We start from the raw sequence: 22,946 nt of genomic DNA on the forward strand, positions 1-22,946 counted from the left end.
CTCCGATGCCTGAGAATTCTGCCGCACTCAGGCACCTGTGGTGTTTCTGTGACCCCAGGGATCCTGAGACCACACTGTCCCTGCTTAGCCACCTGCAGACTTTTCAGGCCAGGAAGTCTCTCACTGGAGCAGACTTCTAAAAGTTCCAATTTTGTACTTGGCTGCTATATCACTTTCCTGTAGCTAGCTTTCAGAGGCTTTCTCCCCCCACAGTTTATCTTTCCATATATTGCCTTGTATTCACTTCTCTGGACCTCCTACCTCACAGAAAGTGGTCGCTTTTCTATTTGTGGAGTTGCAGCTATTCTTTTCTTAGATCTCCGTTTGAGTTCGCAGGTGTTCAGAATGATTTGATAGCTATCTAGCTGAATTCCTGGGACCAGACGAAACTAAGGTCTCCTAATCCTCTGCCATCTTGGACTTTCTTTCTCAAATAAATAAATTTTTAAAAATCACGTTTGTTAATATCACCACCAATCTTATTTTAAAAATGTTTAAGTATTGAGAACCTATCAAGTCATGATGTGGATATAAGTTTTTCTAAATTTAAATTTTTGTTTGAAAACTTGAACTCTACCATTAAAACATCTATTGTCAATTGTTTTCTTAAGATAACAGTCTCACGGTGGCGCCTGAGTGGCTCAGTCATTAAGCGTCTGCCTTTGGCTTGGGTCATGATCCCAGAGTCCTGGGATTGAGCCCCACATCAGGCTCCCTGCTCCACGGGAAGCCTCCTTCTCCCTCTCCCACTCCCCCTGCTTATGTTCCCTCTCTCGCTGTGTCTCTCTCTGTCAAATAAATAAACAAAATCTTTAAAAAAAAAAAAAAAGATAATAGTCTCACTTTGTTCATTTTCAAGAAGATGCTTCCCAAATACCAAACTCTGAATAACTAGATTTTGTCCATTTTTGCAAGTGAAAATGGTATTCATGAAAAAGCAGCTAGTTTGCTTAACTCAAACAATCATACAAGTTCTTTTCCTCAAGAAACCATTGTATTTTCATATGCAACTGACATGCTTTATACAAACTTCTCAATTCATTATACAGAATATTAAAAAGGTGTGTTCTCAAGGGTTAAGATTTAATAAAATCAATACCTTTTGCTGCTTTTTTTAGCAGAACACTCTTTTTTTTTTTTTTAAAGATTTAATTTATTTGACAGCAAGAGCAGGAACACAAGCAGGGGGAGTGAGAGAGGGAGAAGCAGACTCCCCACCGAGCAGGGAGCCCGATGCGGCGCTCGATCCCAGGACCCTGGGACCATGACCTGAGCCGAAGGCAGACGCTTAACGACTGAGCCACCCAGGGTACCCCTATCAAGAACATTCTTAAATGAAACTGACATTCTTTTACTACAAGTATGTACAATGAAGAACACAGTGACTGCTAGTACATTTGTTGCCATGGCCTTGATTCATGCGAAGATGCCTGCAGTTTCACCCACCCCTGCTTTTGAACCACCAGTGCAGACATCAAAGGGGTAAAAGGCAAAGGGTACTGGGTGACTCCAGTGGTCCCTGGACCACACTTTGAGAACTGTGGCTCTAACCCATCTCAACCTTCTACTCAGTGCAAGAGAACTAGGTCTGAAAGAAGGAAACCTGACCTCTAGGGTGGAGCTGACTTCAAACAAACAAAACATTCCATTCACCATAACACTCTAAAGATTTTTAATAGCTCGGGGCACCTGGGTGGCTCAGTCGGTTAAGCATCTGCCTTCAGCTCAGGTCATGATCTCAGGGTCCTGGGATCGAGCCCCATATCGGGTTCCCCACTCCGTGGGGAGTCTGCTTCTCCCTCTCCATTTGCCCCTCCCCCCTGTTCATGCTCACTCTCTCCCTCTCTCTCCTCAAAATAAATAAATAAAATCTTGGGCGCCTGGGTGGCTCAGTTGGTTAAGCGACTGCCTTCGGCTCAGGTCATGATCCTGGACTCCCGGGATCGAGTCCCGCATCGGGCTCCCTGCTCAGCAGGGAGTCTGCTTCTCCCTCTCCCACTCCCCGTTTGTGTTCCCTCTCTCGCTGTGTCTTTCTCTGTCAAATAAATAAATAAAATCTTTAAAAATAAATAAATAAATAAATAAAATCTTAAAAAAATATGTTTTTAATAGCTTATGAAATAAAAAAGTTATATTAATTGAATGGATATATACTTAAAGCTCGGAATTTTTTGTTATATGTTCCTGTAGATTGAAAATATAATAAAAATTTTAGAATAAAACATGAAAAATTATTGGGATTCCATACACCAAATCTTTGTTTAGGAATTTTATACAAGGACCCCTGGCTGGCTCAGTCAGTAGAGCATGCAACTCTTGATCTCAGGGTTATGAGTTCAAACCCCACATTGGTTGTAGAGATTACTTAAAATTTGTTTTTAAATCTTCAAAAAAATAAAATTTTATTTAACTTTTCAAGTCTCATTATCTTCATCTGAATCTAAATTCTGAATTTTCCTACAGAAGATGAAAAGATTGATTTGGATACGTTGATGGAAGCAGCTAGTGCTTTTACAGGTGAGTGAGAACTTGTATAAGACATCATAAAATTGAGATTTTTTTAAGATTTTATTTATTTGACTGAAAGAGACACAGTGAGAGAGCGAACACAAGTAGAGGGAGTGGGAGAGGGAGAAGCAGGCTTCCTGCTGAGCAGGGAGCCTGATGCGCGACTCGATCCCAGGATCCTGGGACCATGACCTGAGCCGAAGGCAGACGCTTAATGACTGAGCCACCCAGGTGCCCCATAAAATTGAGATCTTGATGCCTTATAGAGAAATACCTTTTTAAAGCAATCGTTTACCCCCTCCAGCCATCATTAATAAGTTTGCTTTGCTCTTTTACCTATTTATTGATGATTTTGTCTTATTGACAATAATTTAGATCATTAGAGATTTAGAAGTGTGGGCACTCTCAAATATTTTGGCCAGTAATGTGTTCATTTCTCTAGTGTTCAAAGAATCAAAATATAGGTGAACACAGTGGATTTCAATGTGAAGTTTTTACATCAGGAAATATGGTCACTATGAACGGTCAGTCCCATAATTCAGGTCATGAAGCAGTAACAGAGATATTACTTACCAGTACAACTATGTATATTCTATATACCAACGTAAGTCATTGGGCAGTTATACTCCATGCTATATCGACCCATATACAGAATAGGAGTATTAGCTTCTTATTTTGATTAAAGAAACTTTTCAGGTACTGAATTTTACAATAACTCTGTGTAAGTGAAGTCAGCTCATGTATTTCAGCTTCATCCTGCAGTTAGAAATGATGCTGTGCGGGATTATGTTTTTCATAGTTTAGAATAATGATATTTTTTAGTATTGTCACCTGAAATGATTCCCATCTATTCAAAGGAGAAAAGGTTGAAGCCAATGACTTAAAAAATGTGCTGAGAAATATGGGAATTGAGACCACTGAAAAAGAACAGTTGATGCTGTTGAAAACTCTGCCAATCTCTAGTGAGTGTTTAACATGCCATCATGGTGCTCAGGGAAATGTGGTACTGTGGGCTTCTGGGTGAGAATTGTCTAATGCCCTAAGAAACCCCCTAAGGAAAATGCAGTCCAGATGTAAGAAACCCCATTCTTGTCACTTGTGTTTTAGTTTGGAAGTGAGAAACTTGTAAGTGAGAAATTCCTCTCTTTTCCGTTCAGTCAATGGGCCCCTTGCTAATATTTCAAAGGCTACACAGCTAAATTCTTCTGTAGCCCCCCGAATGTGCCCCACATCCTCAGCGCTAGCCCTGATAGCCCTCCCATCTCCCCATAATCCAGCGACTAAAAGATAAACACCTGAGAGCAGGGGACCACCAGGACCATGTGCTTAAACTGTCAGTATTTGATTCTGATTGGTCAGTGATCCAACCAGTCCGTCCCTCAAAAATTCCACCTCCTGGGCACCTGCATATGCTCGCCCCCAGAGAACCTAGAGGCCAGCCTAGGCTTCACCTGTGCCTCCTGCCCAGTCTCAGGGACCTCCATGGAGACATCCTTCCCCGCACCCTATAGAACCTGTCCCCACTTGTCCCCCGAACAAGAGAAAGCCCACACATCATGGTGGGTGCTTGTACCCCAGATGGCAGAAGCAGCAGCCCAGGGAGCAAATGCTCAATACCCATCCAAATTCCCCTCACATATACGTAAGGCTGTGGCCACTCACTATGTCTAGCATTCCCCCAGATTGCTCTCAAGGGGCCAGTTATGGGAACTGCAGCATGCTTAGGATATTGGCTCTGAGGGAACAGGGTAGAGATGCACAAAGAAGCAGATGGACTATAATGGAGACAGCCGCATCCACATGCCAGGCACTGAGGGTTCTGTCAACACTGCAGACACTCACTCCTTCCACGGGAAGGGGCCCTCTGGGACAGACAGCTCCTGTGGCGATGGATTGGGCTGGTCGATGTCCCTTGTTCTCTGCCCCTGTTGAATTTCCCCTCCATTTGAAAACAGTTTGTTTAGAGAACAAAATTTATTTAAATACTGTTTTATACGACTGTTTGGGTTGATAACTATTTTTAATAAAATCCCTTTATAGACTACATTCAGGCTGAGCCTATAGGAATACTTTTATGGGCCTAGAGCACAGGCAAGAAAAAGAGAAAGACAGAGGGGACGAAGTGCAGTTAAAGAAGGGAAAGCTAAGAAGAAAGAAGCACATATGTGGGTGTATTTGTAGCCTGCATCAGCTACTGCCATGTGTTCCAACTAGGAAATAGATGGACCACATTGTGGGCATTCCTTTTATTATTATTTGAGGGTGCAGCCGAATAAATTTCCAGAGGAATTATATAAAATGCCTTATAAAATTATAGAGTTCCTTATCCTTTTTCTTTTGACTTGAATTTTACCCTATCTCACAGGAGATGGAAAGGTGTATAAGAAGAGATTACTGAATAGTGTGAAGCCTCTCAAAGGTAAGAATCATGAGAACAGCAACTAAAATTTATTATGCTTTGCACTTGCTTTTTTAGATTTCTGATTAGAATCATGCCATGCCATTATTCTTTTTTTTTTTTTAAAGATTGTATTTATTTATTTGGCAGAGAGAGAGATAGCGAGAGCAGGAACACAAGCAGGGGGAGTGGGAGAGGGAGAAGCGGGCTTCCCGCTGAGCAGGGAGCCCGATGCGGGGCTCATCCCAGGACCCCGGGATCATGACCTGAGCCGAAGGCAGACGCTTAACGACTGAGCCACCCAGGCGCCCCGCTATGCCATTATTCTACTAGTACAGTGACACTGAACTTATGCTTCATAACCCACCACCCTTCTTTCAGGATAACTACATTTGAGGAAGTTATTCTTAGTAATATGCAGCAAGTTTGAGATTTTGATTTCATTTACGTTGGTTATCTTCATCAATTCATCGGACTTATCTAATTCTTCTTTTTCATCCATGATTAGTTCAGTTAAAAGTTATAGCACAATGTTGAGGGAGAATTTTCTCCTCTCAACTCCAACACTGACTATCTGGGTTCATTTAAATGGCCAGTGTTTCACCGCACTTACAGTGGATGCGTACTCAAGGCTAGCATCTTCTTTTCCTGGACTTACTTGAATTATTTACATCCTCTTCTTTCCTAAGGGAAAAAAGTCAGTGTCAAGAACCTGAACACCCTTGCAAAGAACATGGGGATTCAGCTTGAGAAAGAGGACTTTCAGGACTTACTGAACCACCTGCCCATTGATGGTAAGTATTTCAGATACCACTGCACCTCAGGGCAAATCTTACATTTTCTATCTGAGGGCTTCTGAAAGTAAAGCTATTTTTTAATATCTTTGAAAAACTTATGAAATATTTCAAACATCTATCAAAACAGAAAACAAACACTGTAACAAACACTTGTGTATCCACTGGCTAGAATCAATAAATGTTACCGTTTTGCCATATTTCTTTCATATATCTTCCTTCCTTTCCTTCCTTGTACACTTTTTTTTTAATAAGATAAAGTTTCATTAATGACTGAATAAGACCAATTTAGCTGGATAAAAATGTCACAGAGGCAAAGATAGTAGAATTCATTAGAAAGGATTTGCTAAGGGGTGAGCCCCAGGCTAAAAGTTCCTGAATTAGAGGGTTCATAGATTCAAATGCAGAGCCAGCGGCTTCCCATTAAAAACTTGATGCAAGGGGTGCCTGGGCGGCTCAGTCGGTTAAGCGTCTGCTCAGGTCATGATTTCGAGGTCCTGGGTTGGAACCCCGCTTCAGGCTCCCTGCTCAGGGGGGAGTCTGCTTCTCCCTCTGCCTCTCCCCCTGCTCATGCTCTCTCTCACTCTCTCTCAAATAAATAAATAAAATCTTTAAAAAAAAAAACTTGACGAAAAACAACTTGTAAGAGAGCCAGACAGCACATCTTTCCGCACAGCCTGCACATGCCAAACCAAAATAAACAAATTGTCCTTCTTCCCTAATTCGGGGTATCTATTCTAAACTAATAGGAAGTAGGCAGGTGTGGCTAAGGCAGGCAGGCCACTGTGGCCCGCACACGTCTGCTGCCCCTACCTGTCGCTGCTGAATTGCAACCCTTTGTATTACAACTTAAATTTTTCACATCATTTTTCTAAGTCTAAGATTTGATCTCTGTGCCTGAATTGTCTTCTCTTACAGAGAATAAAATGGTTGATTTGAATGTGGTGATGGATGACGCAAAAGCTTTTACAGGTAAGAAGTTGTGGTAAACACGGAATTCATTATTAACTGAGACCTTAATGCTTTATAGAAAAAAAAAAAGATGTTGTTAAATAGTAGTTTTCTCTTCAGGCTATTACTGACATGCTAAGTTGTACCCCTACACCCCTACACATTTAATGGTTAAATGTTTGTTTTATAATCTTACTGTTTAATTTGGTATTTTTCCTGTATAGACCTATATTATGTGGAGTTTGGGCCAATAATGTTTTCTACTTCACCACTGTTTAAACAACCAAACTATAGGTGAACTCTATTCAATCTCAAGGTGAAGCTTTTGTAGGACAGCCAGGAAATATGGTCATTGTGTCAAAAGACCCCATAATTCAGGAAATATATTGGTATTTGACTTATATCTGGGATTATATATGCTTTTCTTTTGCTTGAATTAAAAGTATAAATTCTATTTCTGACATGATCTATACACCCACATGTACTTACAATCTATATAGGTTAACAAGTTTCATTGTCAATTTGCACTTCTAATTAAGCCTATTCCACCTAGGTTATCTTTTTCACCATTTGAAATCCTTCATCCATTTCTAAAATTCTTATATGTTAACAATTTCCATCTTTCCAAAGGAGAGAAAGTTAATGTCAATAATCTGAGCAATGTGATGAGGAAAATGGGGCTAGTACTCACTGATGAGGAGAAGCAGCAGCTGCTAAAAACTCTACCCATTCATGGTGAGTATTTAGCACATCTTTGAAACCCGGATTTATGGGCTTGTGTGTGAAAACTACTGAAATTATATATGTGTATGTCCAGTAAAACCCATTTAGAAAGCACAGTTTCACAAAAGAAGAAATTCTGTTCTTATCACTTACATTTTAATATTGAAAATTGGCAGCATCTTTCACTGGTCCCCATCATCAAGGCTAAATTATCCTGTCGCCCTGGAGCATCGCCTCACCTAAGTCATGACCAAGGGAAAAAGAAAAACCAGGAGAGTAAGAGTAGGAAGGAAAAGGGGAGAAATAGGGAGATAAAGAATTTTTAATTCAATAATAGGTAGATTTATATCAGTGAAAGCTTTCTTTATCTTTGGTTTCATTCTTACTTGAGGGTAAAATAAAATAAAATCCTAAACAAATCTGAAGGGTTTTTTTCCCCCTGAAATTATGGATGTTGTATTGTCTTTGTGCTGTCTTTGTTAATCTTTCCTTCATTAACCTCTATTCTTAATTGTGCTTGTCTTACAGCTGATGGAAAAGTATATAAAAATAGATTGCTAAAAGGTGTGAAGGCCCTCAGTGGTGAGTGAGAAACACAGTGAAAGAGCAAATAAAAATAAAATCCTCATGTTTACCGTTTGCTTTGAAATGTTCCAACTTTGCTTCTTGCCAATTTTTTTTTTTTTAAGATTTTATTTATTTAGAAAGCGAGCATGTGTGTCTGCGTGAGTGGGAGGAGGGGCAGAGGGAGAGGGAAAGAGAATCTCAAGCCGACTCTGCTGAGCACAGAGCCCGATGCAGGGATCAATCTCACGATTTGGAGATCATGACCTGAGCCGAAATCAAGAGTCAGATGCTTAACCAACTGAGCCACCCAAGTGCCCCTGCTTCTTGCCAATTTTTTGATCCATTGTTATGGACTCAACTTACCATTTTTCTTTGGGTATGTTGACATTTTGGGATATAAGGAAAGTATCATCTTACTGTAAGAAGTTCTAACACTGTTTTCTAGTAAACACCCAGAACTGTACAGACTGGTTGTTGTTTCAACCACAGGTAGATGTGCCAATTCTCCCTGTTCACCTCTCATGGAAAACTGAAGGGTGTCTGGGTGGCTCAACTGGTTGAGCGTTTGCCTTCAGCTCAGGTCATGATCCCAGGGTCCTGGGTTCAAGCCCCGCCATCAGGCTCCCTGCTCAGCGGGGAGCCTGTTCTCCCTCTCCCTCTGCCTGCAGCTCCCCTTGCTTGTGCTCTCTCTTCTTCTTTTCTCTTTCTCTGTCAAATAAATAAATAAAATCTTAAAAAAAAAAAAAACTGAAGCAAAGTCCCCTGGATGGGTATTAAGGAAAATATCCTATCTCTACTCCTTATACTAATTCTGTTGTAAACAATTATATTTTTTATTTTTAATTGGAAAAATATTTTTAAAACAGCAACTACTATAAGAAAACTATCCAATTCTACCACTTGGAAAACTGATAAAAGAAGTGTAAGTCAAGTCATGGGGATCTAATGTAAAGCATGGTGACTATGGTTAATGATACCGTGTTGTATATTTGAAAGTATAAGAGAGTAGATTTTAAAAGTTCTCACCACAAGAAGAAAAAACTTGTAACTTTGTGTGGTGATGGATGTTAACAAGAATTATTGTGGTGATCACATTATAATATATACAAATACTAAATCATTATGTTGTACATATAAAACTGACATGATATTTATATGTCAATTATATCTCAATTTTTTAAAAAGTGAGAGTCCCCCTACCTCCCACCAATCTCATACCTCCCCATAAAGGTAAATACTGTTTACTGTTTACCTTTTTCTCAATGGTTATCTTTCTCAATTTTTTTCTACTTTCAACAAACATATCTAAATTTGGGAGATAAATATATTAATAGTTTCTTTGTGCCCTTGTGGTTTACCCTCTAGTTGGGATTTATGATGCATGACCATGATTAGCATTTTTCACCCTTAAGCACCAATATTCATGTTCTTATTCCATGCCCTTCTTTCCTAAGGACCAAGGGTCAAACTCAGAAAAGTGAAATCTGTCATGGAAAACATGGGGATTAAACTCAAGGATGAGGAACTTGAGGAACTAATGGCCCAACTGTCAACTGATGGTGAGTGTTACGGGCATCATTTTGCTCTTCAAAGAAATAGTGAACACTTCTATCAGTACTGCTGAAAGTAGCCTGCCTTTGTAGTATTTAATGAAGTAAATGTAAATAGAAAAACTTAATCCTGACTTATTAGGAAATACTATCTCCAAAAATGCTTTTTAAAATATCTGTTAGGGATACAACTTGCAAAACTCAGCCATGCCTGGGAATGCCACACATATAAGTCGCTGAAAGAAAAGTGACATTTTTTTTTACCTCATGTATAAAGGAACTTGTTCATAAGGGAACATTTAAGAGAAAAATTAACAAAGTCAGAAATCAAATGATGAATTAGGAGAAAATGGTTTTAAGGCAAAGAGCTAGTACCCCAAAGGTAGAAAAAGCCTTCACACATTGATAAAAAAAAAAACCATACTGAGAGTAGAAAAATAGGCAAATATACAAATAGATAATTCATGAAAGAGGAACGTAAATGCCCAGTAACATGTGAAAAGATGTCTAACCTCATCAATAATCATGAAAATATAAATAAAATATACAGTATTATTTTCACTCATTGGACAGGGAAAAATTAGCAAGACTGATAACGTCTACTTCTGGTGAGGGTATGAGGAAAGGGACTCCCTGACATATTTCAGGTGAGAGTTACCACTGCTATATATCTTCTTGGAAAAGTCATTTGGCATTATCAATGGGGGGAAAAAATTCCCTTTTCCCTGGTGAATCCAGGCTACATGCCTCATCTATTGTATTAGCATTTCTTTGTACTGAGGCCTAGTCTTTGTTCTGCCACTAAATTGCTGGCAAATAATTTAACCCTACCAAATGTTAGTTAGTGTCTTCGTATGTTAAATGGGAAGCTGAACTAAATGATTCTCTATGGTCACTTCTTGCTCTGAAATCAATATAGATAATACATGTTAAGGCAGTGTCTAGAATACTCAGTAAATGTTTGTCATGATGATGGTGGTAGTGGTGAAGATAATGGAGAAGATGGAGAAGATGTTGAAGAAGAACAAAAGGAAGAAGAAACGGAAATTCTGTGACCTATAAATTAGTTTTGGCAGTTATAAAAATATAAGTCCTAATAGAATAAATATTTGTTTACTAATTATGACCTTTATATAAATAAATAGGTAAGATGCAACTAGAGCATTTTACAAGAAATCACTGGGCTCACTGGCTGCCTCCTCCAATACTGCTGTTCTTATTCTTGGCAACTGCAATATCTTCCATATAGATTAGGGCTTTTGACTTTACTGTGCGATAGACCCCTTTGACGGTATGATGAATGGATCACTTCTGAGTATAATATTTTTAAATGCATAAAACAAAATACATAAGATTACAAAGGAACTAATTATATTAAAATACAATGTATCAAAACATTAAAGATATCAATTATTAACACTTATTAACACATTTAACAAGTTCTAGTAGTAGATCTAATAATTATTAGAATTTTAAAGTAGTGATGAGCCTAAACAACTTTTCAACACATTCGCAACAACTACCATATAATATGAAAGTGTCAGTGATTTGTATTACTAACAAAGTCATAGGTTTTGCTACTACTACACTAATAATAATTGAAGAAAATGCTAAATTTAAGTTAGTTGTTAGTGAAAATAAAGATATACAGTTGCCCCTTGGACAATGTGGGAGTTAGGGGCACCAGCCCACTGTGCAGTTGGAAATCTGCATGTAATTATTTTTTTTAAGATTTTATTTATTTATTTGAGAGAGAGAGAGAGATCATGAGCAGGGGGGAGGGGTAGAGGAAGAAGCAGACTCCCTGCTGAGCAGGGAACCCGATGTGGGGCTCAATCCCAGGACCCTGGGACCATGACCTGAGCTGAAGGCAGATGTTTGACCAACTGAGCCACCCAGGCACCCTGCATATAACTTTTGACTCCCCAAAAACTTAATTACTAATAGCCTACTGTTGACTGAATGCCTTAACAGTAGCATAAGTCAATCAACACATATATGTTACATGTATTATATACTATATTCTTTTTTTTAATTTAATTTAATTTTATTATGTTATGTTAGTCACCATACAGTACGAGGGGGAGACGAACCATGAGAGACTATAGACTCCAAGAAACAAACTGAGGGTTTTGGGGGGGGGGTTGGGTTAGCCCAGTGACGGGTATTAAGGAGGGCACATATTGCATGGACCACTGGCTGTTACACGAAAACAATGAATCATGGAACGCTACTATATTCTTACAATAAAGTAAGCTAGAGAAAATAAGATGTTATTAAGAAAATCATAAGGAAGAGGGGCGCCTGGGTGGCTCAGTCATTAAGCTTCTGCCCTCGGCTCAGGTCATGATCCCAGGGTCCTGGGATAGAGCCCCACTTCAGGCTCCCTGCTCCATGGGAAGCCTGCTTCTCCCTCTCCCACTCCCCCTGCTTGTGTTCCCTCTCTTACTGTGTCTCTCTCTGTCAAATAAATAAATAAAATCTTTAAAAAAAAAAAAAAGAAAGAAAATCATAAGGAAGAAAAAATACATTTACAGAACTGTACTGTATTTATCAAAAAAGTCCACGTAAAAGTGGCCCCCTATAGTTCAAACCCTTGTCATTCAAGGGTCAACTGTATTTTTTCCCCATTCAAACTCAAGGATTCCCTGAATTCTATCATTAGAGGGTCCATAGACCCCAGGTTAAGAAATCCTGATTAAATCCTAATTAACGCCTGATATTGAGGACCTAGACCTTGTCCTCACTTAATACTTCATCACCCCCAAAATCTCTATTTCATCTATCCACTCTCTGACCTTTATCCTTCCAGTTTATTTACTATGCAAACATCTCTGCCATAGCACAATGTAAGAATGCCTGAAAAACCTCCCTTTCTGTAAAATTAAAATTGCCCACTAAAGTGAGCTTATGGGGAAAATTGGAGAAGCCCGTTCAAAATGTATACCACTTTGTAACCAGAACACTAACAAAAACAGCAATTGATACCGTGTGAGGAAGCTTAGACAGCCCAGGTAAATAGCTCAGAGTAGCTGGAGACTATTAAAAAAATATACACACACACCCACAAGGAAAGAGTCGAAAAGCTAGCTTGCAGCTCTGAAATAATGTGGATGGAAGTAGAACCCTGAGCCAGTGAGCCTGGGTCGCCTTCCTATATTACAGGCACTTATTTTTAAAAATTGTATTAAAATAGAACTGAAAAGGCCCCTGCCATAGCCAACTCAGAATTTTTCTTTTCCTTCTGACATTCTTAATTCTAATTCTTTCACTTAAGAAAAAATGTGTGTGAATGAACACTGTCCACATTGCTCTGACATTCTTCCATTCAGCAACTGAATAGGATGAATTGGTGCTACTGAGCAGATGCTGTAGCAGAACAGAGTGCAGAATTCCAGCTCTAGCCCTCACCAGCCACATGGCAATCTCAGCTCCCATGGTGGGCTGGCCCTTCCACTTGTGCCCTGGATCTCTTTCCCACCTGCTTTCTCTTTTTTTTTTTTTTTTTTTTTTTTAAGATTTTATTTACTTGAAGAGAGAGACACAGCGAGAGAGGGAACACAAGCAGGGGGAGTGGCAGAGAGAGAAGCAGCCTCCCCGCCAAGCAGGGAGCCCGACGCGGGGCTCGATCCCAGGACCCCAGGATCATGACCTGAGCCAAAGGCAAACGCTTAACAACTGAGCCACCCAGGCGCCCCTCCACCTGCTTTCTCAAAGACTGAACTCCTGCAGTTTCCCGCCTTTCTCTCCTGTGCCATCACTTTCTCCCTCTCTACTGTATCTCTCTAGAGATGCCACTGACTTGCAGATAATGCATTCGTCTTCCCCTCATCCCCTGCTGCTACCACTCCACCTCTTAGTCCCTCTTCCCAGCAGAACCTCTCAAAACATTGTCATTACTTAGCCACACTTGTGGTGAACACAGCATAATGTATAAACTTGTCAAATCACTATGTTGTACACCTGAAACTAATGTAACATTGTGTGTCAAGTATACTTCAGAAAAAGAAACCCTAAACTTGTGGTTACTTTTTGTCTCTACTTCTTCACTCCCATTCACTCTTTTTTTTTTTATGTTATGTTAATCACCATACATCACATCATTAGTTTTTGATGCAGTGCTCCATGATCCATTGCTTGCGCACAACACCCAGTGCTCCATGCAGAACGTGCCCCCCCAATACCCATCACCAGGCTAACACATCCCCCCACCCCCCTCCTCTCTAGAACCCTCAGTTTGTTTTTCAGAGTCCATAGTCTCTCATGGTTCGACTCCTCCTCCGATTTGCCCCCCTTCATTCTTCCCATCCTGCTATCTTCTTTTTTTTTTAAACATATAATGTATTATTTGTTTCACAGGTACAGATCTGTGATTCAACAGTCTTACACAATTCACAGTGCTCACCATAGCACATACCCCCCCCAATGTCTATCATCCAGGCACCCCATCCCTCCCAATCCCACCACTCTAGCAACCCTCAGTTTGGTTCCTGAGATTAAGAATTCCTCATATCAGTGAGGTATTATGATACATGTCTTTCTCTGATTGACTTATTTCGCTCAGCATAATACCCTCCAGTTCTATCCACGTCGTTGCAAATGGCAAGATCTCATTCCTTTTGATGGCTGCATAATATTCCATTCTATATATATACCACATCTTCTTTATCCATTCATCTGTCAATGGACATCTTGGCTCTTTCCACCGTTTGGCTATTGTGGACATTGCTGCTATAAACATTGGGGTGCACGTACCCCTTCAGATCCCTACGTTTGTCTCTTTGGGGTAAATACCCAGTAGTGCAATTGCTGGATCGTATGGTAGTTCTATTTTCAACTTTTGGGAAGAACCTCCATACTGTTTTCCAGAGTGGCTGCACCAGCTTGCATTCCCACCAACAGCGTAGGAGGGTTCCCCTTTCCCGCATCCCCGCCAACATCTGTCGTTTCCTGACTTGTTAATTTTAGCCATTCTGACTGGTGTGAGGTGGTATCTCATTGAGGTTTTGATTTGGATTTCCCTGATGCCAAGTGAAGTTGCACACTTTTTCATGTGTCTGTTGGCCATTTGGATGTCTTCTTTGGAAAAATGTCTGTTCATGTCTTCTATCCATTTCTTGATTGGATGATTTGTTCTTTGGGTGTTGAGTTTGATAAGTTCTTTATAGATTTTGGATACTAGCCCTATATCTGATATGTCATTTGCAAATATCTTCTCCAATTCTGTTGGTTGTCTTTTGGTTTTGTGGACTGTTTCTTTTGCTGTGCAAAAGCTCTTTATCTTGATGAAGTCCCAATAGTTCATTTTTGCCCTTGCTTCCCTTGCCTTCGGCAATGTTTCTAGGAAGAAGTTGCAGCGGCTGAGGTCAAAGAGGTTGCTGCCTGTGTTCTCCTTTAGGATTTTGATGGACTCCTGTCTCACATTGAGGTCTTTCAACCATTTGGAGTCTATTTTTGTGTGTGGTGTAAGGAAATGGTCCAGTTTCATTCTTCTGCATGTGGCTGTCCAATTTTCCCAACACCATTTGTTGAAGAGACTGTCTTTGTTCCATTGGACATTCTTTCCTGCTTTGTCAAAGATGAGTTGACCATAGAGTTGAGGGTCCATTTCTGGGCTCTCTATTCTGTTCCATTGATCTATGTGTCTGTTTCTGTGTCAGTACCATACTGTCTTGATGATGACAGCTTTGTAATAGAGCTGGAAGTCCGGAATTGTGATGCCGCCCGCTTTGCTTTTCTTTTTCAACATTCCTCTGGCTATGCGGGGTCTTTTCTGGTTCCATACAAATCTTAGGATGATTTGTTCCATTTCTTTGAAAAAAGTGGATGGTATTTTGATAGGGATTGCATTGAATGTGTAGATTGCTCTAGGTAACATTGACATCTTCACAATATTTGTTCTTCCAATCCATGAACATGGAACATTTTTCCATTTCTTTGTGTCTTCCTCAATTTCTTTCGTGAGTATTTTATAGTTTTCTGAGTACAGATTTTTTGCCTCTTTGGTTAGATTTATTCCTAGGTATCTTATGGTTTTGGGTGCAATTGTAAATGGGATCAACTCCTTAATTTCTCTTTCTTCTGTCTTGTTGTTGGTGTATAGGAATGCCACTGATGTCTGTGCATTGATTTTATATCCTGCCACTTTACTGAATTCCTGTAGGAGTTCTAGCAGTTTTGGGGTGGAGTCTTTTGGGTTTTCCACATAAAGTATCATATCATCTGCAAAGAGTGACAGTTTTACTTCTTCTTTGCCGATTTGGATGCCTTTTATTTCTTTTTGTTGTCTGGTTGCTGTGGCTAGGACTTCTAATACTATGTTGAATAGCAGTGGTGATAGTGGACATACCTGCCGTGTTCCTGACCTTAGGCGGAAAGCTCTCAGTTTTTCCCCATTGAGATGGATATTCGCTGTGGGTTTTTCATAGATGGCTTTTATGATATTGAGGTATGGACCCTCTATGCCTATACTCTGAAGACTTTTGATCAAGAGAGGATGCTATACTTTGTCAAAAGCTTTTTCTGCATCTATTGAGTGGATCATATGCAAGGTTGAACCAACCTTGCAGCCCAGGGATAAATCCCACTTGGTCGTCGTGAATAATCCTTTTAATGTATTGTTGGATCCTATTGGCTAGTATTTTGGTGAGAATTTTTGCATCCATGTTCATCAAGGATATTGGTCTGTAGTTCTCCTTTTTGATGGGGTCTTTGTCAGGTTTGGGGATCAAGGTAATGGTGGCCTCATAAAATGAGTTTGGAAGTTTTCCTTCCATTTCTATTTTTTGGAACAGTTTCAGAAGAATAGGTATTAATTCTTCTTTAAATGTTTGATAGAATTCCCCTGGGAAGCCATCTGGCCCTGGGCTTTTGTTTGTTGGGAGATTTTTGATGACTGCTTCAATTTCCTTAGTGGTTATAGGTCTGTCCAGGTTTTCTATTTCTTCCTGGTTCAGTTTCGGTAGTTGATACATCTCTAGGAATGCATCCATTTCTTCCAGATTATCTAATTTGCTGGCATATAGTTGCTCATAATATGTTCTTATAATTGTTTGTATTTCTTTGGTGTTGGTTGTGATCTCTCCTCTTTCATTCATGATTTTGTTGATTTGGGTCCTTTCTCTTTACTTTTTGATAAGTCTGGCCAGGGGGTTATCAATCTTATTAATTCTTTCAAAGAACCAGCTCCTAGTTTTGTTGATCTGTTCTACTGTTCTTTTGGTTTCTATTTCACTGATTTCTGCTCTGATCTTTATTATTTCTCTTCTCCTGCTGGGTGTAGGCTTTATTTGCTGTTTTTTTTCTCCAGCTCCTTTAGGTGTAGGGTTAGGTTGTATATTTGAGACCTTTCTTGTTTCTTGAGAAAGGCTTGTATTGCTATATACTTTCCTCTTAGGATCACCTTTGCTGCATCCCAAAGGTTTTGAACAGTTGTGTTTTCATTTTCATTGGTTTCCATGAATTTTTTAAATTCTTCTCTAATTACCTGGTTGACCCATTCATTCTTTAGTAGGATGCTCTTGGATGCTCTTTAGCCTCCATGTATTTGAGTTCTTTCCAACTTTGCTCTTGTGATGGAGTTCTAGTTCCAAAGCATTGTGGTCTGAAAATATGCAGGGAATGATCCCAATCTTTTGGTACCGGTTGAGACCTGATTTGTGACCTAGGATGTGATCTATTCTGGAGAATGTTCCATGGGCACTAGAGAAGAATGTGTATTCTGTTGCTTTGGGATGGAATGTTCTGAATATATCTGTGAAGTCCATTTGGTCCAGTGTGTCATTTAAAGTCTTTACTTCCTTCTGATCTTTTGCTTAGACGATCTGTCCATTTCAGTGAGGGGGGTATTAAAGTCCCCCAGTATTATTGTATTGTTGTTGATGTGTTTCTTTGCTTTTGTTATTAATTGGCTTATATAATTGGCTGCTCCCATGTTAGGGGCATAGATATTTACAATTGTTAGATCTTCTTGTTGGTTAGACCCTTTAAGTAGGATATTGTGTCCTTCCTCATCTCTTATTACAGTCTTTGGTTTAAAATCTAATTTGTCTGATATAAGGATTGCCACCCCAGCTTTCTTTTGGTGTCCATTAGCATGGTAAATGGTTTTCCACCCCTTCACTTTCAATCTGGGGGTGTCTTTGGGTCTAAAATGAGTCTCTTGCAGACAGCATATGGATGGGTCTTGTTTTTTTATCCAATCTGATAGCCTGTGTCTTTTGATTGGAGCATTTAGTCCATTTACATTCAGGTTAACTATTGAAAGATAGGAATTTAGTGCCATTGTATTGCCTGTAAGGTGAATGTTACTGTATATTGTCTGTGTTCCTTTCTGGTCTATGTTACTTTTAGGCTCTCTCTTTGCTTAGAGGACCCCTTTCAATATTTCCTGTAGGGCTGGTTTTGTGTTTGCAAATTCCTTTAGTTTCTGTTTGTCCTGGAAGCTTTTTATCTCTCCTTCTATTTTCAATGACAGCCTAGCTGGATATAGTATTCTTGGCTGCATATTTTTCTCATTTAGTGCTCTGAATATATCATGCCATTCCTTTCTGGCCTGCCAGGTCTGTGTGGATAGGTCTGTTGTCAATCTAATGTTTCTACCATTGTAGGTTACAGATCTCTTCTCCTGAGCTGCTTTCAGGATTTTCTCTTTGTCTCTGAGACTTATAAGTTTTACTATTAGATGTCAGGGTGTTGACCTATTTTTATTGATTTTGAGAGGGGTCTCTGTGCCTCCTAGATTTTGATGCCTGTTTCCTTCCCCAAATTAGGGAAGTTCTCTGCTATAATTTGCTCCAATATACCTTCTGCCCCTCTCTCTCTTTCTTCTTCTTCTGGGATCCCAATTATTCTAATGTTGTTTTGTCTTATGGTATCACTTAACTCTCAAATTCTGCCCTCATGATCCAGTAGTTGTTTATCTCTCTTTTTCTCAGCTTCTTTATTTTCCATCATTTGGTCTTCTATATCACTAATTCTCTCTTCTGCCTCATTTATCCTAGCAGTTAGAGCCTCCATTTTTGATTGCACCTTCCCATTCACTCTTTAGCACTTGTTCCCTGACCTGGAACTGAACAAGCCCTCAGTCTTCAGTGACCTCTATCTCTTCCCAAGATTCATGGTCAAGACTCTGTTCTTATTTTACTTGATATCTCAGCGGCGTTTGACATAGTGACTACCCCTCTTTATTGAAACATTTTTTTTCCTCCAGACTTTTAAAGCCCCATACTCACCTGATTTTCTTCTTTCCTCACTGAGAGCTTCTTAGTTTCCTTTTCAGTTTCTGACTTTTTCCTCTGCAAGATTTCTAAATAATGAAGTGTCCAGGACTAGACTCTTGGCTGTCTTTTTTATCTACATCGTCTTCCTAGGAGATTGCATCCAGTCTCATTGGGTCAGATACCTTCTTTAAGCTGATAAAAGCAAATATATATCTCCAGCTCAACGTCCCTAAGTCAGGAATGGTATCTCAAACTATCTATTTGATATCTCCACTTAGATGTCCAAAAGGCATCACGAATTTAATGGTATAGTAATTAATTCCCTTAAAAAGCCTTAAGCCTTCCCCATCTCAGTAATGGCATCCCTTCTACCCTGCTGAGTGAGAAGGTAGGGGGTGAAGGAAGATGAATAGTTTTCTCCCTTGATTTCTCCTTTCCCTTATATCCCACATTTAAGTCTAGGCTCTACCTGAATAATATGTCCTAAATCCATTTATCATTGCTTCTACTGCTGCAGCCATAGCCCAAGACACCAATATCTCTTTCCTGGGCCACTGAAACCGTCTCCTATCTAGTCCCCATCCCCCCGGTTTCCCCATCCTGCACACATCAGCCAGAGTGATCTTTTGAAAGCTGGAATCAGGTTAAATTACTCCCCTTCTTCATGGCCTCCAATGACATTCTGTTGCAACCAGACCAAAATCCCAACTTTATTGTCAGGAGCCAACAGTGCCCTTCACGATCTGGCCCGTGTCACACCAGCCTTTTCTCTGCCCCTCAATCATAACAAAAAGCAGCAATTGATACTATGTGAGGAAGCTTAGACAGCCCAGGTAAATAGCTCAAATTCATCCCCATCTTAAGGCTGTCACACGTACTGTTTTTCTAGTTGGAATGTTCCTCCCCTAGTTCTTTACATGACCATCCTCTTCTCATCATTCAGGCCTCAACCCAAATAGACCCTCCTCAGAGAGGCCTTCCCTGATTTCCCTGTCTAAAGCAGCCTACCATTACTGTTTATTATATAACCCTATTTTATTTTGATAACTTCTTAACAGTACCTCAAATGATCCTTTTTGTTTTGTTTACATGTTAATTGTCTGTTTCCCTCTGCTAGATGTACACTCCTCGACAGCAAGAACTCTGCAAGCTGGTTTACTTTTGTATCCCCAAAGCCTAGCAAAGTGCCTGGCACATAGAAGCTACCCCCTAAATATTTGTTGATTAACTGACTACATAAAAAAAAAAAAATACTCAGGGTCAGGTTCATTTGTCCTCTCTCCCTATACTTACCTGTAGAATGAATCAGTTCTTAATTTAATGTTACTCTGGTGGTCTCTAAAGCAAAGGAAAAAGGGAGATACAAGAATGATTCATTATAGATTGAAAACTTTCTTCATTTCTAAGATAGCACTATTATCTCTGAGGATAAGTCTGTAAAATTCTAAGGAAATTTTGGGGAAAAATTGCTGAATTCTTCTGGTCTTCATAGTTTCAGGGTCTCAGTAATATCAGCTTATCTGATTCTGAAGTTTATTTCCCTTGCCTTACAGATGATAGAACAGTTGGTCTGAATGATTTGATGGATACTGTCAGTTGCATCAAGGGTAAGTTGCAAGCTATGATGAAATGATATTATACATAACATCTGAATATTTTGCAATTGGTGGAGAAAAATATTTCCCCTTCATATATGTTTAAATTCTTTCATATGTGTTCTGTTTTTATGGATGCTTCTGAACTTGGGTAAACAATAATTAATGTGTGTTTATATATCAATGCCCATGACATTCTCTGAAATTTTCCCCAAAAGAGTTTTTCAACATAGTACCAGGTATCAAGGGCCAAAGAACTATTCCTTTTCCCCCACGAACCCTACTCCCAGGAATTTATCCTCTGGAAATAATTAAGCTGAATAAAAGAAAAAAAATCTCTGCCTAAAGCCTTTCAGAGAAATTTGAAACAGCCTAAACATCTAACAGTATGGGAATTACTACATACACCATGGCCTGCTAGGCTAGTGGGATATCATGTGTTGAAATGTTAACTGTAAAGATTATGTGGCAATTTGGAAATATGTTAATGATGTAATATTAGGTCAGAAAAGCAAAATACAGAATTGTGTGTATATTAGATTTCCACACAATGAAAGTATAGCCTTATTGTCAAAGGCCAGAAATGGAATATGAAAAACTACAATGGTTTTTGTGGTAGGATAGTAGAATTATATTTTTCCCCTTTATTAATCTTTTTTTTTAAAGATTTTATTTATTTATTTGAGAGAGAGAGGATGAGAGAGAGCAAGCACATGAGAGGGGGGAGGGTCAGAGGGAGAAGCAGACTCCCCGCTGAGCAGGGAGCCTGATGCGGGACTCAATCCAGGGACTCCAGGATCATGACCTGAGCCTAAGGCAGTGGCTTAACCAACTGAGCCACCCAGGCGCGCCTCCCCTTTATTAATCTTTAATGTTGTTGCATTGTTTTTATGATGAATGAGAAAAAATTACTTCTGTGTTGAGATGAATAAAAATCTTGGAATGCATAATGATCAGAGAAGCAAACTCCAAGCAAATATTTTTAAGTAAAAATAAAATCTTAAAAGCTGGTCTATAGAAAAACACTGAATTTTCAAGTAGAGTAGGAGGAAGAGTAAAAATAAAACCAAATCCCTGTATGCAGCTTGATTTGCTATGGATTTTGCAGTAAGTCACCAGTCAATTCCTAACCCATGGTGTACTTTCTTTTTTGTAGCCACCAGAATTAAAGACGCAGAACTTTTTTTCTTTTTTTTTTAATTTATTCATTCATTTTATTTATTTATTTATTTTAATTTTATTTTATTATGTTATGTTAGTCACCAAACAATACATCATTAGTTCTTGATGTGGTGATCCACGATTCATTGTTTTCGTATAACACCCAGTGCTCCATGCAGTACGTGCCGTCCTTAATACCCATCACTGGGCTAACCCATCCCCACCCCCCTCCCCTCTAAAACCCTCAGTTTGTTTCTCAGAGTCCATAGTCTCTCATGGTTCATCTCTCCCTCCGATTTCCCCCCCTTCATTTTTCCCTTCCTTCTCCTAATGTCCTCCATGCTATTCCTTATGTTCCACAAATAAGTGAAACCATATGATAATTGACTTTCTCTGCTTGACTTATTCATTCATTTTAGAGAGAGAGAGCTCAAGCAGGAGGGGCAGGGAGAGAAGAGAGAATCTCAAGCAGGCTCCGGGTGCAGACTCTGCACTGAGCATGGAGCCTGCCTGACACAGGGCTCTATCTCAGGACCCTGAGATCAGGACCTGAGCCAAAACCAAGAGTTGGATGCTTAACCAACTGTGCCACCAGGCACCCCAACACAAGACTGTTTTCTGACCCTCCTGTGAATCCTGAGCATATGTGAGCAATCATATATATAAGTACAGATAACATTTTTCATCCTTTATAGATAGTTCTATAATATTTCTACAATTTATTTCTTAATTTTTCTAAGGAGAGGTGATTGATATCCAGGACTTAGACAAATTTCTAGCAAATGAGGGGATCGAGCTCACAGAAGAAGACATGAAGGAGCTGATGTCTCATTTGACTGTTAATGGTGAGGTTTTTAAAAATTCTCTTGTCTTCCCAGAAGTGTGTCTTTGTTATCCTGTATATAAGATCCTTAGAAATGATCCCTGTCTTTTTTTTTTAAGATTTTATTTATTTATTTGAGAGAAAGCATGAGAGGGGGGAGGGTCAGAGGGAGAAGCAGACTCCCCACTGAGCGGGGAGCCCAGTGCAGGGCTCGATCTTGGACTCCAGGGTCATGACCTGAGCCAAAGGCAGACGCTTAACTGACTGAGCCACCCAGGCATCTGATCCTTGTCTTTTTATCACCTACAACAATGCTTCTCAGACTTGAACATGCATATGAATCACCTGGGCATTTATTAAAATGGAAATTGTTATTTGGGTCTGGGTTGGAGCCTGAAAAATTCTACATTTCTAACAAGTTCCCAATGATGCCAATGCTACTGGTCTATGGACCACACTTTGCCTATAAAGGTCCTAAAAGATGAAGAAATGATACATTAAGATTGTGCCCAGCCTTTCATTTCTTTTTTTTTAAGATTTTATTTATTTATTTGACAGAGAGAGACACAGTGAGAGAGGGAACACAAGCAGGGGGAGTGGGAGAGAAAGAAGCAGGCTTCCCACGGAGCAGGGAGCCCGATGCGGGGCTTGATCC

At 39.6% G+C, this 22,946-nt stretch overlaps 1 protein-coding gene across 1 annotated transcript in view; it reads left to right on the forward strand.

Moving 5' to 3' along the window:
• Positions 1-3,416: 3,416 nt before the first annotated feature.
• Positions 3,417-22,946, forward strand: part of EFCAB3 (EF-hand calcium binding domain 3) — a 54,836-nt gene continuing 35,306 nt past the window's right edge. Inside the window, exons 1-8 of the mRNA XM_021678393.1 lie at positions 3,417-3,470; positions 4,874-4,927; positions 5,596-5,700; positions 6,619-6,672; positions 7,282-7,386; positions 7,903-7,956; positions 9,396-9,500; positions 20,266-20,319. Coding sequence (XP_021534068.1) covers positions 3,443-3,470; positions 4,874-4,927; positions 5,596-5,700; positions 6,619-6,672; positions 7,282-7,386; positions 7,903-7,956; positions 9,396-9,500; positions 20,266-20,319 — 559 coding nt within the window. The 5' untranslated portion in view covers positions 3,417-3,442. The remainder of the gene's footprint in view (positions 3,471-4,873; positions 4,928-5,595; positions 5,701-6,618; positions 6,673-7,281; positions 7,387-7,902; positions 7,957-9,395; positions 9,501-20,265; positions 20,320-22,946) is intronic.

The sequence above is a fragment of the Neomonachus schauinslandi genome, chromosome 15, assembly GCF_002201575.2.
Source record: "Neomonachus schauinslandi chromosome 15, ASM220157v2, whole genome shotgun sequence".
Classification (NCBI taxonomy): Eukaryota; Metazoa; Chordata; class Mammalia; order Carnivora; family Phocidae; genus Neomonachus; species Neomonachus schauinslandi.